Raw genomic sequence first — 22,385 nt, forward strand, 5'->3', positions numbered from 1 at the left:
CATCCCATAGGGTCCCCTGAACCCTGCCAGGAATGAACCTGAGGGCAGAGCCAGGAGTAAGCCCTGAACACCGCCAGGTGTGCCCCCCGAAAAAACCCCACACATAAATAAATAAAATGCTGTGCCTCAGTCATAGCAGCTGCACCTCCAGGCTCCTTGGCCCACAAACCCATTTCTAACCTTTGCTTGGCCATGCTGTGACTGTGGACATCTCCTTCCTGATTCCTGACTTAGTTTCCCCATTGAAAATGGGCTAGCCAGGGGTCTCAAACTCAATTTACCTGGGGGCTGCAGGAGGCAAAGAAGGGTGATCCTTGAGTGCAAAGTCAGTAGTAAGCCTTGAACATTGGTGTGTGTGTGTGTGTGTGACCCAAACAACTAAAACAAAACAAAACAAAAAAAAGATTCCTCTAGGGCAGGGCTACAAAATGTACGGAGGGCTGCAAACGGCCCTCGGGCCGTGAGTTTGAGACCCCTGCTAGACCAATGCTCCCCATCAAGTGTGTGCAAGTAAGGGGGTAATGACAGGTGCTTAGATAAGGGCAGGACTGAGCACTTAGTCCCAATTTCCTCACTCAGGTCCCTGCATCCCTCCGCAAAATGCTCACCAAGAAACTGTTCAGGGCTAAACCTATCAGACCTAAGGCCCAAGCCCTCCACCCACACCACACTGGATGATTCCTTCTTTATTAGGGACCGTCCTTCTTCCCGCTGGCAGGTGTTGCAACAACCTCCTGTACCCCTGGAGTGGAGATAGCTCACAACACACCAGGTTCTCAATGCAGCTGCAGAAATTCCCAGCAGGTCCAGCCTCAGGCCAGGGAGCTAAGCCCGAAGTCACTGTGCGTGCCACAGCTAGGTAGACCCAGGGCACCTTGGTTTGCGGCTACACAGGTGCCTCCCCAAGGCGCCGAGCTTCTTCCTCCTGCATTTGGTGGCTGCATCCATAGATGATCTCCAGTAGTTTCACTGCAGGCCGAGTGGAAAGTGTGGAATGGGGGCCTGGGCTGGAGCATCCCCGCCCTCACCTGCATCCCCCAGCACACCATGGAAAAACAGCGCAGGGCGGGCGAGCAGGCAGGGCGTTCTGGGTCAGCCCTACCCTCAGGAGGCACCAGCTGCCACTTCTCCCGTGCCTGCCTATGATGCCACCTGCCTAGGCGCTCATCTGCTCCGCCTTTGATCTTCTGATCTCTGGCCAGGGTCCCCCAGCCAAAGGCATTCCTCTGTCTCAGCCTCCTCCAAGGGAAGGCAAAGGGCTGGGCTCCTTCCCTTCCCCCCAAGCACCGCCCCATGTTGTGTGTGTAACCAGGACTACCCCAGGCCTGGAATAAGGTACCAGCCAGGTTCCCTGGTGGGGAGTGGGGGGAAAAGGGAAGGGGAGGGAGGTTGGGAGGGGCTGGCCACTGGGGCTACTGCTGGGCCTGGTGCCCTTGACTGGGCTGGCACCATGCAGAAGATGCCTTGTCCTTGTCCCCTTGAGTGCAGCAGGGCCTGGCAGAACACAGCACAAGTCTGTGTGGAGACAGGGAGGAGGAGATGGCTCAGCCCTTGGAAAGCGTAGGAGAGATTGAGACCACTTCCTACTGGACAGAGCCTCGAATACCAGTGCAGATGAGACTGCAGTAGACCAGGAGGCAGTCAGGGAGATTTCCTAAAGGAAGCCCACCCCCAGAGGCTAGGAGGATGACCAGCCCTCCCAGAGGCTCTATAGGGGTGTAAATGAGTCAGGAAGCCTAGAAGGTGGAGGCATAGATGTATCAGAAGGTATATTCATCTCCCAACCCCTCAAAGTTATTCCTATGGTTCTACACAATCGTGAGATCAGCTGAGGGTGAGAGTCTCCAGAAGGGCACAGAGAAATCAGAGGGCTGGGTGCGGAGGTGGGTGCAGAGATCCCAGTGATGTAGCCTCAAGCCAAAGACGCTAGCAGCACCACAAGCTGCTTAAAGGGCTGTCCCAGGGCCTGGAGTCACACAGTCCTGCCAATGGTTGCATCTTGGCCTCTGGCCTTCGAAGCTCTGACAGGATGAAGTTGGAAGTCTAGGCCTTCTTTAAGGAAGTAGAAGGCATATGACAAGCAGAGAACGGTCAGGGGGGTCTCCGTATTCTGCATGGTCACCCTCCTGTGGCTCCCCTTCCCTCTTTCTTATCTCCTGATGCCTCAGCTCTAGGACCACCTGCACCACCACCCAGCCTCTTCCTGAGTCACATGGCCCAGTAGTCCTACCCCCGGTGTGAAAGCAACAGAAATACAAGGATAGGGCACAGCTGCTCAGCTGCTCGGTCCAGCACTGTCTGTGACACCCCAATGGGTGGCAAGTAGTGTTCATGGAGAGCAGAGGGCTCTCCTGGTGGTGTTCCCCAGAGCAGACACTACAGACACAAATGCAAACCAGCCATGCTTTGAGAGTCTGGGGGAGAAAAGCCAGACTTGTAATCCTGCTCCCTTAGCCTAAGGGTAGCAGCATGCAGAACAGGCTCGGAACATGAGACACACACAGAATATGTGCAGAACACACAGAGAACTGTGCAGAATATGCGCAGAGCACAGAGAACATGCGGGGCATATAAGGAACATTGTGGAACATAGAGCACGTGAAGAACATGTGCAGATGCATGCAGAGCATGCACATAACATAGGCAGGACATACAGAAAGCTCAGCTGCTTACTGTCTGGTGCATGTTCTGCTTGTGTAAGTTCTCATGCCCTACTCTTGGGACAGTTTCTCTGTTCTAGGATGCCTGTTATGCTGAAAAGTCAGCTCACAGCTCCAAGTCATGTCATCCATGGTCATGTCAGGATTCTGGAAAAGACTACCAAGAGGGGCCCGGAGAGATAGCACAGCGGTGTTTGCCTTGCAAGCAGCCGATCCAGGACCAAAGGTGGTTGGTTCAAATCCCGGTGTCCCATATGGTCCCCCGTGCCTGCCAGGAGCTATTTCTGAGCAGACAGCCAGGAGTAACCCCTGAGCACTGCCGGGTGTGACCCAAAAACCAAAAAAAAAAAAAAAAAAAGACTACCAAGAGCCCAAGGCTTTTCTCTTTGGCCATACCTGAAGAACAAAACCATAAGTGGGGCAATTTGGGAAAAGCCCAATTCTACCTACTGGGCCAGAAAGGCAGTGCAGTATGTAGAGCACCTGTTTTGCACACCGCTAACCTGGGTTCAATTCCTGGTCCCACAGATGGTCCCCTAAGCTCACCAGAAGTGATCTTTTTTTTTAAACTTTATTGATTGATTGATTGATTGATTGGTTTGGAGCATACCCAGCAGTACTTAGTGGCCACTCCTGGCTCTGCACTCAGAAATTGCCCCTGTCAGGCTGGGGGGTTGTATGAGATGTTGGGAATTGAACCAGGTCCCTCCCAGGCAGGCCACAAGCAAGGCAAATGCACTAACGCTGTGCTATCTCTCAGGCCCCAAGAAGTTATCCTTGAATGCAGACCTAAGCGTGAACCCTGAGCACTTTCCTCCACTCCCAAAAACCACCTTCACCAACACCCACTGCCCCATCACAAATTTCTCTCCCTCCCCACTCTAATTTTTCTAAATAAAACTATCTTATTTAAAATAAAGGTTAATAAAAAATAATAAAGACTTGGATGGAGATTGTACAGTGGTTAAGTCTTGCAATGGTTGACCCAGGTTCAATCCTCAGCACCCCATTTGGTCCCTCAAGCATCTGCAGGAGTGATTCCTGAGCACAGAACAGGAGTAAGCCCTGAGCACCAGCAGCTATGACTCAATCCAAATAGAACCATTTTGCAAGTTTCCCATGAGCCCTGGCTATGAATTCCCCTACAGACTCCCACATCAGCCTAAGCTTCATCTCCATGCTCCCTTATGCAATGGAAATGGGGTCTCCAATTCTGGGTGCGCTTATATCAACAATCCACCTACCCCAGTCCTTGCACAGGAGGTGCTCAAGAAACACTTGATGAGACTCTCCTAGCCAACCTTTGGTGTTCCCACATACCCCACTTCCTCCCTTTCCACAGCTGGCTTCCACTAAGATACCCCACTGTGGGAGGTGGGGGGACAGAGCCACAGTAGAGTGTGTAGGGTGTTTGTCTTGTATGTAGTTTACCAACGTTCAATCCCTGACACTCTACAGCTTATCCTAACTAAAAGATCTGATTTCTAACCGCCTGCATCTAACTTTGTCTTAATTAAGTCATTTTCTTTATTAATTAAATGTGCTTTATTGTTTTCTTTTTTTTTTTTTTTTTTTTTTTTTTGGTTTTTGGGCCACACCCGGTGACGCTCAGGGGTTACTCCTGGCTATGCGCTCAGAAGTCGCTCCTGGCTTGGGGGACCATATGGGACGCCGGAAGATCGAACCGCGGTCCGTCTCCTAGGCTAGCGCAGGTAAGGCTTACCTTACCTCCAGCGCCACCGCCCGGCCCCTATTGTTTTCCATAGTTAATGTTTCCAATGGTATAATGTTTTACTGTGTATTTTAATGTATTAAGCCTGTTTTTTTTAATGTATGTTATGCAATTATACTTTTGTGCTTGTGTGTAGGGAAGGTTAATAAGAACAGAAAGTTCCCCCCAAAATAGTTTAAAGATATAGGAACAAAAATAGTTCCAGGATAGTGCTTGGTAAAAAGCATTAAGAGAATTTTAAGTTACAGGTGTATGGTATATTTTGCAGAAATGTTATGTTTTTTAAAAGGGCTGGTATGTTAATTTTCACTTTATTATATTGTTGGTTTGGAAATATTACCCGCCTTTGACTAAAGGCAAAGTCAGGATTACAAAAGCTTCATTTATATTTCAGAGAAGGGGGAGATGTGACTCCCTCATTCCTGGAAGGGGTCTTGGGAAGGTTAGATAAGGCCTTTGACCCAAGGGTTTAGGGTCTTTGCCAGCATGGAGGTCAAAGGAAAGATGGCTGAAAGAAGTTAAGATGCAGGGCAAGCTAAGGATAGCATGTGTAAATGGTTGAGATTGACCACACATGTGGTGGATAGGGTATGAATAAAGCTGATATTCCCTGAAGCCTGTCTGAGTGAGTCTGATTCCCACCGAGACCACCTGAAGATGATGACCTGCCAGTTAATGGGGGATGGAGCCACATAGCCGGGGCCTAAGGACAGAGGCCTCCTCCACCATCCAAACCCATCCTAAGGGTTGAATGCAACAATACCCCATATGAGCCCACCAACCCCAGGTCTAAGCACAGAACAAGGAATAAGCACTGAACACTGCTAAGTGTGGCCTAAAAACCAGGAAATAAAACTAAAGGAGCCAAACCAGCTGGTGCCTCTCTCCATTCTAAAACCATGGCCCCTCATTTTCCCATCCACCCACCTGTGGTCTCTCTCTGCACCTCTACCACAAGAGTTACCCTGCTTGGCCCCGAGAGCCTGGGCTCATGCCAGGCACTCATTGGAAATCCCAGAACTCACATCCTATCACTAGTGTCATTAGCACCTGTCCTCCGGCCAAGCCTGGGCCAGACACAGACCTTTGATCATCTTGGCTTGTAGGAAACAGAAAGGAAATGTTTAAAAGAGGTTTCTTTAAAAAGGAATTCTAAAGATAATAAAAGAAAGAAGAAAATGAAAAACAAAAAAAGGAATTTTATTAGAGGGAATGACTAGAAAAGGCAAATGCTTCTGAGGACCTTATTTACAGAGCAGATGGTCTCATGAAAAGCAAAAGAGGACAGGCTTCAGCCCCACTCTTCCTCTTCTGCTCTTTCCATGTGTTTATGACAGATGGTACAGACAGTACAGGTGGTACAAGTGGTATAGGCAGTGCGGATAGTATGGACACTACAAGCAATACAGATGGTGCTGATGGTACAGGCGGTACAGATGGTATAGATGGCAGTTGAGGCAGAATAGATGGTGCAGACGGTACAGGCGATATAGATCATATAGATATTACAGGAAGCACATCCAGTACAGATGGTACAGGGAACACAGGTGATCCAGACTACAGATGGTACAGGAGGTACAGGTGGTGCAGATGGTACAGATGATACAGATGGCATAGATGGTACATAGACTGTACAGATGGCCAGGCTCTCATCACTACTCCCAGCTCTCCTCCACTCCTTGGCAAGTGAGGGCCTCTGCTGAGGGTGAGGGGAGCTTGCTTGCTCCAGCCCACAAACTTCAGCCTTCTCTTTTCCCTCTACTATTTCCATGTGTTTGTTACTATCCACTCACTCAGCCCCTGGTTTATTCATCCACAAACACTCTTCACTCAACCATTAGTTTATTCGTCTATTCACTCACTCTTCACTTATCCTCTTGATTATTCATCCATCTATTTATTCATCCACTCACTCTTCACTCATCCATTGTTTATTCATCAATTCATTCCTCACTTATTCCACCACCCCCTTTGAACACCTATGAACAGAAGATTTATGCCAGCACTGAGAGTATGTCGGTGGCCAGGGCTCTGCACTCCTGGGGACAGTCTCTGGTTTGGGGAGCAGACAAGCCCCTGGGAGCAGGAGCAGGGATGAAAGTAAGTTCTGGACACAGGATGCACACAGGAGCCTTGGCAGAGCCTTAAAGAGCTGAGAAAGCTCTGTCTGCCCTGACTTCTTCCTAACTCTGAAACCTCTCCTGAGCTGCACCCTCGCACAATATCACAGCAGGGGTGAGAGCTCTTCTGTGCCTGGGTCTGACCTAGCTGCATCGCAAGTACAGAGAAATTCAGGGCAGGCTGGCCAGACACTCAGATGACAGCCTAATGTCTTCAAGGATAAACTGGGGCCAGTGGTTGGCACCACTTGAGCAGCACACTTCACTCCTAACACCTGCTCTGAGCATCCCCTTTTGAGTCAAACAGTTCTTGGAAAGTGAGATCCATAGTTAGGAGAGTCTGCCTTAGGCACCCCAGCAGAAATCTTGGTTTTGCTCATGTTTTTACCAGACTGATTCTCAGAGACAGTTATGGGCTGGCCTGGGCCAGCTCTGCCCAGGAGGTGGGCAGCCATGTGGGCATTCCAGATATTGGGGCAGAGTTGGGGGGTGGGCAGGCAGAGACCCTCTGACATGGGCTCAGGGCCCCTGGGGACTGAGCTCATGCCACCTCTGGGGTCTCCAGATTTGACAAAGCAGTCCTCTAAGCTCTGCCCTTATGGACTCTGTCATAGTGGCTCCATTACAGGGCTGGGGCACAAAAGCAGCCATGGTGGGGCCAGAGGGACCTGCCTCTCCATGGAGTTCCTGCTAATGGCCAGAAGGTCTAAGCCAGGCTTCAGGAGGAGCTCCCAGGCCAAGGGTCCCCAAACCTCTACCCTCATTAGACTCACTAACCTCTGTTCTACCCAGGACTGTCCATTGACCCTGGGCAGGTCTGGGTGTTGGGGGTACCCTGGTTTCCCCTGAGACCAAACTCCATCCCTGCACAATCTCCATATCCACAATAGAACCCCTTGTCACCCCCTACAGACTCTTCCCAGCAGGTGGAGACAGAGCAGTCAGAGGGTCTGTGGATCTCTGGTGTTCTGCCACACAGAGGCAGGTGCCAGTGTGTGTGCTGGCTCATGGGTCATTCTTCCCCACCTGGTTAACAGTCCTGGGGTTTTGGGTGCCCCAGCTCATCCCTCTGGTGGGGGCTTGGCAGTGACTTGAAGAAATCGCAGCCTGGCTCCCCGTTTCCATTTGGCAGGAAACAAATCTCAAGAGGGAGAGGGAAACCACCACTCCTTCTAGAATGTACTTTCCTGAGCCTGACTGAAAACATCTCAGGAGGTGAAGATCTCAGGAGGAAACTGAGGCACAGCAAAGGCAGCATCGGGAGGAAAAGTCAGTGAGGAGCCCCAGACACGTGCACTGAGCCAAGTTACCAGTAGTAGCCCAGGATATCCACATGCTCCAGACCCACCTTGTCCCCACGGAAAACTTGCGCAGAGGCACCAAGAAGGGCTGGGGTCAGCATTTGATGTCCATTTCCCCCCTCAGTAGAGCAAACCTCTAAACCCTGGCACCTTGTAGATGCCTATTCTGGCTGCATAATGTCCCCAAGTAAGCAATGCCAGCATCCCTTCTGCCCAGGCCAGCTCAGATACATCCCAGGTGGCACCCCCTACTCAGGGTACTCTCAGAAGAAACTTGCTGATGCCAGAGGTTTTGCCTGATCCCCAAGCTCAACATGACCCTAGAACAGGGAGGGAGGTGGAGCAGGAGCACCCAGACTTGAGACTGAGGGCCCTAGGCAGGTCCAGAGCCATCACTGGGTCAGGAAGATGACGCATTGGTGAGGTACTGCCTCTCATGCAGGAGCCCTGAGACTGACCCCAGCACTACAGGGTCCCAGGGCACCACTGAAGCAACTCCTTCAGCACCATTATGTGATCCCCAAATAGCATTAGAGGATTTTCAAAGGGACCACAGAGCTTGAGCCTCAGCTAAGGGGTCAGGCTGCCGGCCAACATCATGACAAGCCTGGCAGAGCTCCGGCCTCACTCCAAGGCACCAGCTCTCAAGAGCAAAGTTGATAGCTGTTGGGGTTCAGGCAGGTCCAAGACATCAGCTGGCTCCCAGCCTGTCCTGGCCATTGAGTGCAGCCCAGGCCCTATCCCAAATCCTGTTCTCTCTGACTTTTGTGATAGACAATAACCCCATCCATTTTTACCTTAGCTTATAAGTCAGTCTGCTGTGGCATTGTGGGTACAAAAGCAGTGACTGGTTTACAGCCCTTTTTGGCAGCTCACACCCCCATCTTCAGACACCACACCCTGGGCCCCAGATCTGGGAAGGGAGGCAGACCCAAACTGGCAATGGCCCTTTTCAGAGCAGCCCCTAAAGTGGGGGTGTGGAGAGGATCTTTTAGAGAGAGGGAGAAGAGAATGTTTATGTGTATGAAAGTGTGTTTGTGAGCATGGGTGTTAGTATATATGTATGAGGATGGCATGTGTGAGAATGTGAACATGTGTGAGTGCATGAGTGTTGAGTTGTGAGTATGAATATAAGAGAATATGTGAGAGTCTAAAAGCTTGTCTGTGAGAGTGTGAGTAACATGATGAGGTACCATCTCACAGCACAGAGAACAAGAACAATCAGTGCTGGCAGGGATGTGGGGAGAAAAGAACTCACATTCACTGCTGGTGGGAATGCCATCTAGTCCAGCCCTTATGGAAAACAATATGGAGATTCCTCAAAACAACTGGAAATTGAGCTCCCATAGGATCCAGCTATACCATTCCCAGGGATATACCTCAGGAACACAAAAATACAATACAAAAATCCCTTCCTCACACCAATATTCATTGCAGCGCTATTTACAATAGCCAGACTCTGGAAACAACCAAGATGCCCTTCAACAGATGAATGGCTAAAGAAACTCTGGTACATATACACAATGGAATATTATGCAGCCCTCAGGAGAGATGAAGTCATGAAATTTTCTTATACATGAATGGACATGAAAACTATTATGCTGAGTAAAATAAATCAGAGGGAGAGAGATAGATACAGAATAGTCTTACTCATCTATGGGATTTAAGAAAAATAAAAGTCATTATTGTACTAACACCCAGAGACACTAGAGATGAGGGCTGGAAAGACTGGCCAATGATATGAAGCTGACCACAAAGAGTGGTGAGTGCAGTTAGAGAAATAACTACACTGACAACTATCATGACAGTGTTAATAAGTGAGACAAATAGATTGCCTGTCTCAGGTAGGGGGTGGGAGAGAAGAGAGATGGGGGCATTGGTGGTGGGAATATTGTACTGGTGAAGGGAGTGTTCTTTTTTTATGACTGAAACTCAATTATAGACATGTTTGTAATAATGGTGATTAAATAAAGATATTTAAAAAAAGTGTGTGAGTATACAAACATGAGTATATGAGCATATGAATGTGTCTGCAAGAGTGTGGGAATATCTGAGAATGTGAATGTATCTGTGAATATGTGAGCATGTATGTTTGTGAGTGTATAAATGTGTCTGTAAGAGTGTTCTGAGAGAGTTTAAGAATGTGAGCATGTCTGTGAGAGTGTGAGCTTGTCTGAGCAAGCATGCAGGAGCCATGTTTGATATGTGTGTGAGAGACAGTGTGTATCTGTGAGGGTGTGAGTGTGAAGGCAGGACACGTGATGTACATGATGGAATACATTGGCTAGTTCCTTTAAATATGTCAACAGTGGCAGTTCCAGGTCTGAAGGGGTCGCTTGGCAGCCCTGCCCAGCTCCCTACCCTCTGGAGATGTAGCTCTGGCTGTCTCAGAGCCCTGGGTATGAAGGCATTGGGCCAAAGTGGACACAGCCCCGAGGAACCTGCTAATATTCAGAAGGGGAGAGGCCTGACTCAGAGCAGACTCAGAGTGTGGCCTTGAGAGGACAAACCTCTGCGCTGAAGACACTGAAGACCTGGAGCCGCCTTCAGTAGAAATCAGTTTAGCTATTGCCAGGCAGGCTTTGGTTGGGCACAAGCTGACTGCCCTAGGTGCCTGCTGCCCACCTCCAGAGACTCACTATTGCCTCTGGGCTCCAGAGCAAGGGAAAGTGCCTCTCTCTAAATTCAGTGCTCCCATCAGGGAGAGATGGGGTGACAGGAGGTCCCTGCCTCAGAGACAGATGCACAAGGAGCCTCAAACACTGCTAGAAGCACAGGTTTGTGGTTGACAGGATGCCTGTTTGTGCCCCTCATCTGTGTGGGTTGACAGGGTGGGGGTGGTGGTGAGGGAGAGGGGCTCTGCTACCCAACAGGGGGAGGGGTCCTTTCAGAATCCCCTGGAGGGCAGTGAGGGTGTCAACATATTTTACACCCCAAGACACAGTTCCTGGGGAAAAAGGAAAGGTCAGATACCTGGAGAAGAGGAGTCTGGAACTGTCCATCTGAAGATGTCCTTCCTGAGGGAGGAGGCCTTCCTGGAAGAGGAGGCCCAGTGCCCACCCCCATGGTGGCTGCTGTCATTGGCTTGTTTGCAACTCCCAGGGAAGACGGGCCCCCACCACCCTGGAAGTGGCAAGAGTTGGATAACAGGTAGGGCTACAGCTCCTCCATCCCACTACCAAAGCCTCCCATCTTGTTCACTTGCAAGCTCTGGCCTGGTGCAGTGAAAGTGTTCTGCTTCCCTCTACTGCTTCCATAGCCCCTCTCAAGGACAAAGGGGAGGAGAAGGAGCAAGGAGAGCACCTGGGGCTGGAAAGCTCACCTGGCTACAAGAGTGCCTTTGTGCCTGCCTCAGTTTCTCCTTCCAAGCCCAAGGGATACCAGCAGGGGAGGAGAGGAGAGTACCTGTGGGTTGGGGTGCTGCTTACCAAGCCCAGTGCCAAATCACAAAGATTTTTAGAAGAGCTTGGCATGGGGTGCTTGGAAGCAGAGGCCAAGGCTGGTCAGTGCTGGAGTCGCCTCAAACCCTCCCCAGCCAGGCTCAGAGGGGCCTCCTGAGCCCTCACCATCTAGCACCTGGGCCAGCTGTGCCATCTGGGTGCCCCAGGAGAAAGGCACCGAGACACCATTCTGGATGTGGGAGGTACCTCCGAGTACCTGTCCTTAGCTCAGTCTGCCTTCACTCAGGGCTGTCCACCTGGACACCAGCATCCCGAGCCTCAGCGCTTAGGCCAGGGGTGCCTGTTGTGGAGTTCAGTGGGGCTGCGGGTGGTACCCACACTCAAGGTGATCACAGGATTGCTCTAACCCCCATTGTAAGGACCCCACATAAGAACAGTGGGGGGAGGAAGTCACTGGTTCCCCCAGACAGAGACAACAAACTAGAAAGTGCAGTTTAACCAGGAGGCACCAGGCCCAAGGCTGTGCCTTGGCCCTTGGGCAGCAGGCAGAGCTCAGGACCCCCCATTTCTCCCAGGCATGGGGTGCACTTGGGGTGCTGCCCCACATCAACAGTTCTTGGTTTCAGTGATCTCCTTATAGCTGAAGGCCTCAGTTTCCCCAGTGAGAAGGCACTTCAGAAGCAGGGGCAGCTGTAAGCACTGGTGAAGGCAGAGATGGGGAGGCAGCCCCCAGACCTGCCCACAGTGACATAGTGAAGCCCTCATGGGGAGGGGGGCACTGCAGCGTGCTCTGGAGCAGATTTGAGAGAACAAGTTGCAGGCTCTGTTCCTGGTCAGAAACACAAAGGGCCCCCATGGTCCAGGACTAGGGCACACCCTTCAGCCCCCTTGGGCACACCCTCCAACCCCCTTGGATACTCTGGGAGGTACAGAGGTAGCCTTGGGGGTAAGGGGTACAGAATGCCCCACCCTCAGCAGGTCCCACCCCCTGTCTGCTGCCAGCTCTGAGGCCTGCTCTGGCGTGGCTCCGGGGGGCACAGTGCCAACCCCTGACTTCTGCCCCCCCCATGTCCTTTAGCTGTTTCCAAAATAACTCCACTAGCGGTCTAAGGTTGGCCTCTCCAGTATTTTCTCCTCCTGAGACCTGTTTGCCCATATATGAAGGACATGAGGAGACCTACATGGTCATTAGGAATGGGGGCCCACCCCAGGGTGTTAGGGACTCCACAGTGCTAGTTCCAAGTCTGTGTGTTCATGGAGCAGGATCAGAGAAGCAGATGTTTTCCACAGAAAAGAGTTGGGACCCCCACACCACAGGAATTCAGGCTGGCTGAGCCCTGCCTGAGGGCAGCCCTGGGGGAGGGTGGGCTACGGGGGTCCTCCCCAGCCAGAGGCACAAGGATCCAGCCCTGACACCCTACCTGTCAACCTAGCAACATTAGCTAGACTTTTGGGCCTGAAGAACTACCTTCACAGAGAAACTGGACTCAGAGACAGTGATGTGGAAGCCCCAATGGTTCCTCTCAGAGTTCACCCCCATCAGGCGGGCAGCAGCTCCTCACACCCCACTATTTCCCTCATCATCCTCTGGAGCCCAAAGGTAGACCCTGAAAGGCACATTGACCTGAAGGACAAGGGGAAGGAGTATGAAAAGAAGGAAAGAAGAGAGGGAGGGAGGAATGGAGAGAAGGAGGGAGTGAGTTTAGAAGAAAGGAAAGGAGAAAGAAAAGAAGAGAAGGAAGAGATGAAGGAAGAAAGGAAGAGAAGGGGGGCCGGAGAGATAGCATGGAGGTAAGGCATTTGCCTTTCATGCAGAAGGTCATCAGTTCAAGTCCCGGCGTCCCATATGGTCCCTCGTGCCTGCCAAGAACAATTTCTGATCATGGAGCCAGGAGCAATGCCTGAGCACTGTCGGGTGTGACCCACAAAAAGAAAGAAAGAAAGAAAGAAAGAAAGAAAGAAAGAAAGAAAGAAAGAAAGAAAGAAAGAAAGAAAGAAAGAAAGAAAGAAAGAAAGAAAGAAAGAAAGAAAGAAAGAAAGAAAGAAAGAAACGAAAAGAAAAGAAAAGGAAAGAAAGAGAAGGGAGAGAAGGAAGGGAGGGAGGGAGGGAGAGAAAGGAAGAAGAAAGGAAGGAAATGAAAAGAAAGAAAAAGAAGAAAGGGAGAGACGGAAGGAAAATGAAAAGGAAAAAAAGAAAAAAGAAAAGGAAGAAAGGAAGAAAGAAAGGAAAGGGAAGAAGGAAAGAAGGAAGGGAGGAGAAAGGGAGAGAAGGAAGGAAAATGGAAAGGAGGAAGGAAGAGTGAAAGGAAGGAAAGGAGTGAAGGAAAGAAGGAAGAAAGAGAAGAAGAAAGGAAAGGAGAGAAGGAAAGAAAGAAGGAAGAAAAAGGAAAGAAGAGAAAGAAAGAAGGAAGAGGAAGAAAAAGAGGGAGAATGGAAGGAAAAAGAAAAATAGAATGAAGGAAAGGGGAGAAGGAAGGGAGGAGAGAGGAAGGAATGAAAGTAGGAAGAAAGAAAGAAAAGGAGAGGAGAGAAGAAAAGAAGAAAAGAGATGGAGGAAGGAAGGGAGGGAGTAAATAAGGAAGAGAAGGGAAAGGAGGAAGAAAGGAAGGAAGGAAGAGAAGGAAGGAAAAAGAAAGAAAACAAGGAAGGAAGGGAGGAAGGGAGGGAGGAAGGGAGGAATGGAGAGAAGGAAGTAAGGAAAGAAGGAAAGGCGAAAGGAAGGAGAGGAGAGAAGGAAAGAAGAAAGGAAAAGAGGAAGGAAGGAAGAAAAGGAAAGAAGAAAGAGAGGAGGGAAGAAAGGAAAGGAAAGAAGGAAGGGAGAAAGAGAGGGAGGAAGAAAGGGAGGGAGGGAGAGGAAGGGAGAAAGGGAGTAAGGATGGAAAGGAGAGAAGGAAGGAAAAAAGAAGAAAAATGGAAGGAAAGGAGAAGGAAGGAAAGAAGGAAGGAGGGAGGAAGAGAGGAAGGAAGAAAGGAAGGGAGGCTGGGAGGGAGGGAAGGAGAGTGGATGGGAGGGAGGGAAGAGGAGGGCAGGCGGAGGGAGCATTGTGGCAGGAACCGAAGTCTGTCTCTGGTGTCCTGCACCCCCTGTCCCCAGGTGTTGGGTCTTCCTGCCTGTGAAGCTGTTGAGCCCTTGAGTGGTGGGGCCGGCCACAGTACTGGTGGCCTTCGAAGCAGGTACCCCAAGACTGCACTCAACTTGAAGTCTTTGTCTCTGTGGCCCCTCCCAGCACCCTGCCCCACGGGCTGTTTGCGATCACTTTAGTGCATTGGGGTGCTATTGACGCGCAAAGGCCATCAGGGCGAATCCGCACCCCGGGTCTCGCACCCCGGGCACCCCTGTGCCTGCTGGCAGGCGCGCGGTCAGCAGATAGGGTCCAGGGCGCTGTGGCCAGCAGGGTGCAAGCCCCGGGGACCGGAGAGGCGGGTGGAGGGGTGCGGGGCCGCCTGGAGCCAGACTTTCTTCTCCTCCGCCGCCGCCCCACCCGGCCTCGCCCCTGCCGCTCTGCCGAGCCAGAGGTTTCCTTTTTCTCTTGCCTCGGGCTGTCTCCTGCCTTTCCTTTGAACTGGGGTGTTGGCTCCCCCACACCACACGCTCACCCTCCGCGGGCGGGCGATCCCCGGGCCTGCCCTCTGATGGGCCCGTCCCCCCGGGCGGCCCTTTGCAGGCAGGTTGGCACCGGCGCCCGGCAGAAGTGGCTCGTTTCCTAGAATCACCCCCTCCGCCTGCCCTCCCCGAAGCTGCCCAGGTTCCTGCGTGGCCCCAGCCCAGTGTCCCTGGGGCTCCCTCGGTCCTGCCCCGGCCTCGCCCACTCTGGAGCTGGGCACTGTCGTGAGGAGGTGGAGGTCCAGACAAGTTCGGGGCTCGAAGCGCTGCCCTGCAGAGGGACCGGACTGGGCAGTGGGACTCACCACGCCCGGTGCAGGAAGTTGGTGCGGGGCTTAGAACCTTCTGGAAACGGGAGGGGGTCTGACCTTCTGGGCTAGGGGAGCATGAGAGGTAAGCAGCCATGAGGATGAGCATGAGAGGTGAACAGAACTTGAGGGCCCAGTCACATGTTAAGGTGCAGGGCACCCCCGCTCTCCACTCAGTCCTCAATGCTCTTCACCCTCTCACACCAACACACATGTGCTCACAGGGCACCTATGCGCTAACATGTGCTATACACTTGTGCAAACACATCAAACCCACTCACACATGTGAGCACACGCACGCCCCAAACACCGACGCCCTTTACAGAGAACAGTGCTCCTCTTCTCTTCCCCCTGCAAGCACGGGGACTTCCTCCTCCAGGAAGACTTCCCTCGCTACTGTTTCTTGGCATTGGTCACCCGACTCACAGCACTGGCAGACATGGCTGAGCTCGGCCCTGGGCGGGACACTGTCCCAAACCCTTACAAATGTGATCTCAGTGAGTGCGCTCAGTGGCCCTCAGAGCCATCAGAAGGCCCAGAGGGGGAGATAGCATGAAGGTAAGGTGTTTGCCTTGCATGCAGAAAGACGGTGGTTCAAATCCCGGCATCCCATATGGTCGCCCATGCCTGCCAGAAGTGATTTCTGAGAGTAGAACCAGGAGTAGTAACTCCTGAGCACTGCCGGGTGTGACCCAAAAACCAAAATAAGTAAATAAATATAAAAGAAGTCCCAGAGGGGTAATGAAACCACACTGGGCCCATCCACACATGGTCAGTCACAACAGATACTACAACACAACTTGTAATGAATTACATACATTCACATACATGCACACAATCATGGTTGCACACTAATACACTTTTTCATATACACTCACATATTCTTACACAATCACATACTCACACTCTCACACTTTCTTTTTTTTTTTTTTTTTTTTGGTTTTTGGGCCACACCCGGTAACGCTCAGGGGTTACTCCTGGCTATGCGCTCAGAAGTCGCTCCTGGCTTGGGGGACCATATGGGACGCCGGGGGATCGAACCGCGGTCCGTCTCCTAGGCTAGCGCAGGTAAGGCAGGCACCTTACCTCCAGCGCCACCGCCCGGCCCCAACACTCTCACACTTTCATACTCACACTGACACATTTTCTCACACAGCAACCTTCCTGTCTGACAGTGGCAGTGAAGACTGATTGGGTTAGCCAGGAGGGTGTTTGGTCCCTTAGACCCGGTGGTGGTGGATGGCAGAGTTGGGGTCAGAGAGAACCTCTAGATAAAGTCTATTTCTCCAGCCAGCCCCCCTCATCTACTCTCCAATGGCTCCACTGTGGGCTCTTGAGAGGCCCCTGTTCAGAGACTATCTGGGGTGTTGTTGTGTGTCTCTATGTGGGTCTGGGATAGACTGGAGCGGGGCCTCACTTTCTTGTCACCCCACATTAGAACATGTCAGAGCCAGAGGCCTGGTCTCCCAGAACGAATGTCACCAGATGGGCCACCACAATCCAAGTGACAGACTTGAGTCTGCCCTTCCCCCCTCCCTAGACTCCTGGGTCTGAGAAGTATTGGTAGGAGGGGGCCACCTTCCTCCCCACTTGAACCATTCTTTTTGGGGAGACCTACAGGAAGGGTGTGAGGGCCCAGGGCAGTCACTGAGCCTCTGGCTCCTTGGTACTTCCTATGGTTCATCCTGGGTTCCTCCAAGCTCCTGAAAGCAAAATCTGCTCGCTGTCTCTTGCACCCCCAAATGGCTCTGTCTTTTCCTTTCCCTTCTGATTTAAGTCCACTTCTTCCACGCACAATCCCCGAGCCTGCTGGTCATTGGTCCAAAGGACCTGCAACCTAGTGCCAGGCTCTTCTCTCTGGCCACATCCCCTTGAGTCCCACCTGTTCCAGGTCCCCCTCCTTCCACAGGTTCCCCCCACAGGAGACACAATAGTCACAGTCCCCCGTTGGCCTTCCAGGTGCCCCTCACCAGGAAAGAAAACTTAGAAGGGCCCAGTCAGGGCAGAGCCAGGGGCCTGCTTCTGCCTCCCCTGCTGCCTGGTCTGTCCTGTGTGCAGGCACTGGGCTGTGCAGAGAGGCCGCCCCAGGAAGGAGTTATGGGGGGGGGGGTGTCCCTAGTGAGTGGCCAGAAAAAAGAGACCCTCCAGACCACTGCCCGCACAGTCTCTTCCACACCTGGGGGAGCCCCACAAGGGCTTCTGAGGAATATGACTCTTCCACTCCCTCCAGAATGCTCATCTAGACCATATTCTCAAAAGCACAGTCAAGAGGGCCTTACCCAGGGCCGGAAAGATAGCATGAAGGTAAGGTGTTTGCCTTTCATGCAGAAGGACGATGGTTCAAATCCCGGCATCCCATATGGTCCCCCGTGCCTGCCAGGGGCGATTTCTGAGCGTAGAGCCAGGAGTAACCCCTGAGCACTGCCGGGTGTGACCCCCCCCCAAAAAAAAGAGGAGCTTCCCCACTCCCCCCCCCCAGGTTGCAAGACCAGCTCAGAAAATGCCACCCTCAAGCCAAAGTTGTCCCTGCTACAGGTGACTGTGACAGTGAGCAACCAGCTGCCAGATTATGGGGAGCCTGCACTATACACAGGCACTGTTCTCCTCCCTCAAGTTCTTTCAGAAAATTTTCAGGGTAGACAAGTCCTGGGAGAGAAGTTTGGTCCCTAGAACATCATGTCCACCTTCCCTGACCTCTCCAGCCTAGAAAAATCCCCTTTTTCTACTCTCCCAGAGGAAAGTACCACAGAGATAATTTCTGAGCTTTTGAATCGAATAATCCAAAGTCACACAAAGCAAAGTCCTAAATCCCCAATACAGAAAATAGCTACTACTGGGACGGAAGCAATAGTTGGGCATTTGTCTTGCACACAGCCGACCCAGGTCCGATCCTCTTCAGCATCCCATACAGTCTCTCAAACCTGCCAGGATTAATTTCTCAGCAGAGCAAAGAGTAACCCCTGAGCGGTGCCGGGTGTGGCCCCAAAACAAACAAAACAAAACAGAAAGAAAATAGCTACAAATGGGACTGCCCAAAGTGCAGCAGGGGTGGTGGCCAGGTGATGGGGTCTTGGAAAACCACCATGGCTCCCTAAAGTTCAACTCATTAGTGCTCATCCCAGCCCCCAGGTTGGCCCCTGGGCACTGAAAGATGCTACTGGTCCCTGAATATGGGGTTCTCTGACCTCCAGCCGGTGCCTTCTGAGTGAGGGGACACCCAATCTGGGGCAAAGAGATTGAACGCGAGATTGGAGTTCAGGAGCATCCACACTTTGCTCCCTTCTCAATGCCCAGACTCCTGGACACCCACAAACTAGCGGGTTCCCAATCCCCAAGGAAGGAGCTGAGTTGGAAAGTTCAGAGCAAAGAACCAGAGAGGGTTCTGGGAGGGAAGGGTGCCTCCTGGCAGAGGACCCCGATTGCCCACTTACTCACCTGCATGTAACTGAGGGCCAGAGACTGGGGAGCAAGTGGGCTGAGAGGTCTGAAATTTGGGGGAGCGGCAAGAGTTCAGAGGGGGAAGCCAAGAAGGCTGTGGGCACAGCGGGTCCAGCTGTTGGCCAGTGAGTTCCTCATTTCACCTCAAACACGGTAATGGTGCGCGGCTTTCAGTTCAATGCCTGCCTACAAACGAGTGTAGACACAGGGCTGTGGGGTTCCCAAGTGCAGAGGGAACCCCAGGGGAGCAGGGGACCTTGGTGAGGTCTATATCGGGGAGACAAGAGTGGGGAATTCGTGTGTCCCCATCATAGGACGCATACATCCCACTCATCCTACCTGGTGCCACCGATCCGTTCCCCGACCTCCCATCCCGTGTTCCCCTCTGCTCCCCTCAATCCAGTAGCATAGCCTCGGCCAGTCCTGGGTAGGCTTCTCTGGACTAGGAAGCAGCGACAGGCGCAGGGCAGGAGTGGAGCGCAAAGACCCCGCCTGAGCTCCACTGGCTGTCCGCAAGCCCCGAACTTGGCAGGGGACAGTCCTGCCTCTCGTGGGGTCCCCCTCCTAGACCCTCTGGTCTCCCCAATCCCTCTGGGTCCACTGGAAAGGGGCCGCCGAGTCCGACGCAGGAGCCGGCGCGCAGAGGGCAGGTGCGTTGCCAGCGCGTGGCGCGTACTCACAGGTAAGCCGTCAGGGGGTGCAGGTCCCCGGGCACGGCGGTGAGCCCGAGCTCGGAACAGTCGACCGCCAGCAAGATGCCATCCCGCTGGCAGTGGCAGGGGCCGGGGCAGGCGGCGGGCGGCGCGCCCGGCTGCGGGGCGCCCGCTGAGACGCAGAGCGCGGCGCACAGCCAGAGCGCGCAGAGCCGGGGCGCGCGGGGCATCGCGGCTGCCGCTGCGGGGGCACCTGTGGCGGGCTGGCGGCGGCGGCGGCGGCTCTGCGGGGCCCGTGGGCGCCGTCGGAGGGCACCGGCCCCGGGGCTGTGCCGGTCGGCGGCGGCGGCGGGAGCGGCCGCGCGTCAGAGAGGGGCAGGCATTGTGGAGCGCTCTCCGCGATTCGGTTTCACGGGCTGGACTTGGCAAGGGAGGGAGACACCGCGGAGGAGGAGTCAAGGAAACTTTTCGACGCGGCGGCTCCCTCGCTTCCCTCCTGCCTCCGAGCTGGCAGCAGGGAAGGAGGGAAAAGGGAAAAAGAAGACACCCCCGAAGCTCCAGGACCTGCACTTGTTTGCACAGGTCCCAGGCCAAGACTGCCGGGCTCCGACACTCTGCCTTGGGGACAGTCCCGGGGCTTGGAGGAGGAGACCACCCCCCCCCACACACACACACATGCACCTAAGGTCCCAGAGACCCCACCCCATCCGTTTCTTACGTTTTCCACGGGGAAGGGGGAACACCCCCGGAGACCCCCGAGGAATGGACTTGATCAAGATCACACGGCTGATGGGGGCGGCTCAGGGGAATTCTCCAGATTTTTTTTTGGGCGGGGGACAGAAGTGAGTCCAGGTTTTAGGGTTCTGCAGCAGGTTAGGTTTGGGCAGTGGGCAATGCGATGCCTTCTCGGTGACCAGCTGTGCGCTGCCACCCAAGAACAGGGTGGCCCCCATCGACATCACTTCGGTTGTAACCTCAGTCAAGTTTAAGATAGGGGTGAGTGGGGGGACGTGGGTCACCTTGATCCTGACCCTGACCTGGCTGGCTGGGCAGCTGGGCTGTGGGACTCAGGCTCTGGGCTCACCCGACGGAAAGTCAGCCGATTGGCGCCATCTGGTGAAACTTTCTGCAAGTTAATCACAGAACTGTCCCAGTCCAGGCCCAGCATAAGGGCAGGTGGCTAAGGTTGGGGCGGCATTTCTGATACCAGAAGGAAGCACGCAGGCCTATATGTAACTTTTCTCGGACCTCCCCATGTTGATTTGCGCCCTTAACACTTTCTCCAGGGCCATCCAAATATAAACCAGGAGCTAAAAACCTCGCAGGCACCCACGGTTGCTTCTGGCTCATCCACTGGACCCCAGATCCTGCAACCACAGCCTCCTCTCTGGTCTTCTGCTTACAAAGCTCACCTCAGGGTTGAGGGGAATGCCTGGCTCACTCCAGAAGCCCCCCCTCCCCCGATCTTGACCCAGAGTCTACAGCAGAAGCCACATCCTGAATGTTGAGGACTATGGCCAAATGTCAGCCTGGCTGTAATTCTAGAAAGATCCACAGGAGCCTGTAGGCCTGGGGGTGCACTTCCCGCCTCATACAGCCCCCCCAGCTTTGACTCCTTTTCCACAGCCCCCACATAGAGACCTTGGAAAACTCACCTCACAGTGGTCTGAGAACTTGAAGCTGAGTCTCCAGTCTACCATTACTGGGCACTTGCCTGGGGAGGTTTTTGGTGTTTTATTTATTTATTTATATTATAATTTGGGTATCCTGGTTACAGGAGTGTTAAAGTTTATGGGTGTGTTGTTGTTGTTTTGTTTTTTTGGGGGGGTTGAGCGACACCCAGTGATGCTCAGGGCTATGCACTCAGAAATCGTTCCTGGCTTGAGGGACCATATGGGGCGACGGGGGTATTGAACCCAGGTCCGTCCTGGGTCAGCCACATACAAGGCATGTGCCTTACCACTGTGCTATCACTCTGACCCCTAAAGTATATGGTTTTGATGTATCAAGTTACTTCTTCAAGGTAAAATCACCCCATGCGCGTATCTCCAACCCCAGATGAACAAATCTATAGTACAGTCACTGCATCAAATAATCCAGACCAGGCTGCAGGTGAAACTAGTCTGTAATCTTCTACCTTGTATGGAGTGTGAGTTGTCTGTCATTTTTATTGAACACAGAGACTATCCCCAGGTTGGGAAGTAGGAACAGAGTAAATGTAGATAGCTCAGGTTATCCTGAACCAATCCCACACAGGTTTATACGTAAGAGAATCTGTTTTGGGGTAAAACAAAGTTGTAAATAAATAAATACAAAGAAATCAGGGATGATATTTGTTTTGGTTAAAATAAAGTATAACCTAACAACTGCCCTTTTTTTGTTCAAAAAATTGCGAGGGAAGCCAGAGCAATAGCATAGAGGTAAGGCATTTGCCTTGCATGCAGCCAACACAGGACAAACCCAGGTTCAAATCTTGGCATCCCATATGGTCCCCCAGCCAGGAGCAATTTCTGAGCTCATACCAGGAGTAACACCTGAGCATCACAGGGTGTGGCCCACAAAAGCGAACTGTGAAAACTAATATGAAACTAGTTAAGTTGGATACAAAATATTCTGTTTGCAATGGGGCATAGAACAAAATAGTAGCTATAAAATATAATACAGATAGAACACACAGTTTAACCAGTAATATAGTGACCGATGCAAATAGAATCAAGACATTAACCTAGAAGAAAATTGCAGGAGGTCCTGAAAGCAGCTTCTCCTGAGTTGGGCTTTGGCTGGGCTTGGATTCTCCATTTTTCCATCTTCACCTTATGTATTAGATTGCTGAGGTCACCTGGAACGTTAAGGCCTTTGGTTCCTGGGCCAGAATCTGGGTGGGAAGACCCACTCATCTTCCTGTTGTTGGTCCCCCTCAAATGGAACTTTCTCTTTGGCTTCTTACCCCATCAGTGACTTTGATAAGTTGCTGCAGATTGGGGGGTCAAGGTCCTCGCAAAAAGGACCTCTAGTCAAAGAAAAGTGGTAGGCGTCAGCATCTGGGAAGCTACTCAGAGCTTCAGCTCTCTCCCCTTTGCTGCCTGCTTCTGTCCCGCCTGAGGGGACCTCTGGTAGCATGGGTGGTACCTCTGGTACCAGCTGAGTGAGGCTGGAGGATGAATCAGC

The 22,385-nt window shown here is 52.4% G+C and overlaps 1 protein-coding gene across 1 annotated transcript in view; it reads right to left on the bottom strand.

Moving 5' to 3' along the window:
• The window catches only part of LGR6 (leucine rich repeat containing G protein-coupled receptor 6), a 121,351-nt gene extending 101,904 nt beyond the window's left edge, over nucleotides 1-19,447 (bottom strand). The window contains exon 1 of the mRNA XM_049770626.1: nucleotides 19,245-19,447. Coding sequence (XP_049626583.1) covers nucleotides 19,245-19,447 — 203 coding nt within the window. The remainder of the gene's footprint in view (nucleotides 1-19,244) is intronic.
• Nucleotides 19,448-22,385: the final 2,938 nt, after the last annotated feature.

This window comes from Suncus etruscus, chromosome 3 (genome assembly GCF_024139225.1).
Source record: "Suncus etruscus isolate mSunEtr1 chromosome 3, mSunEtr1.pri.cur, whole genome shotgun sequence".
Lineage (NCBI taxonomy): Eukaryota > Metazoa > Chordata > Mammalia > Eulipotyphla > Soricidae > Suncus > Suncus etruscus.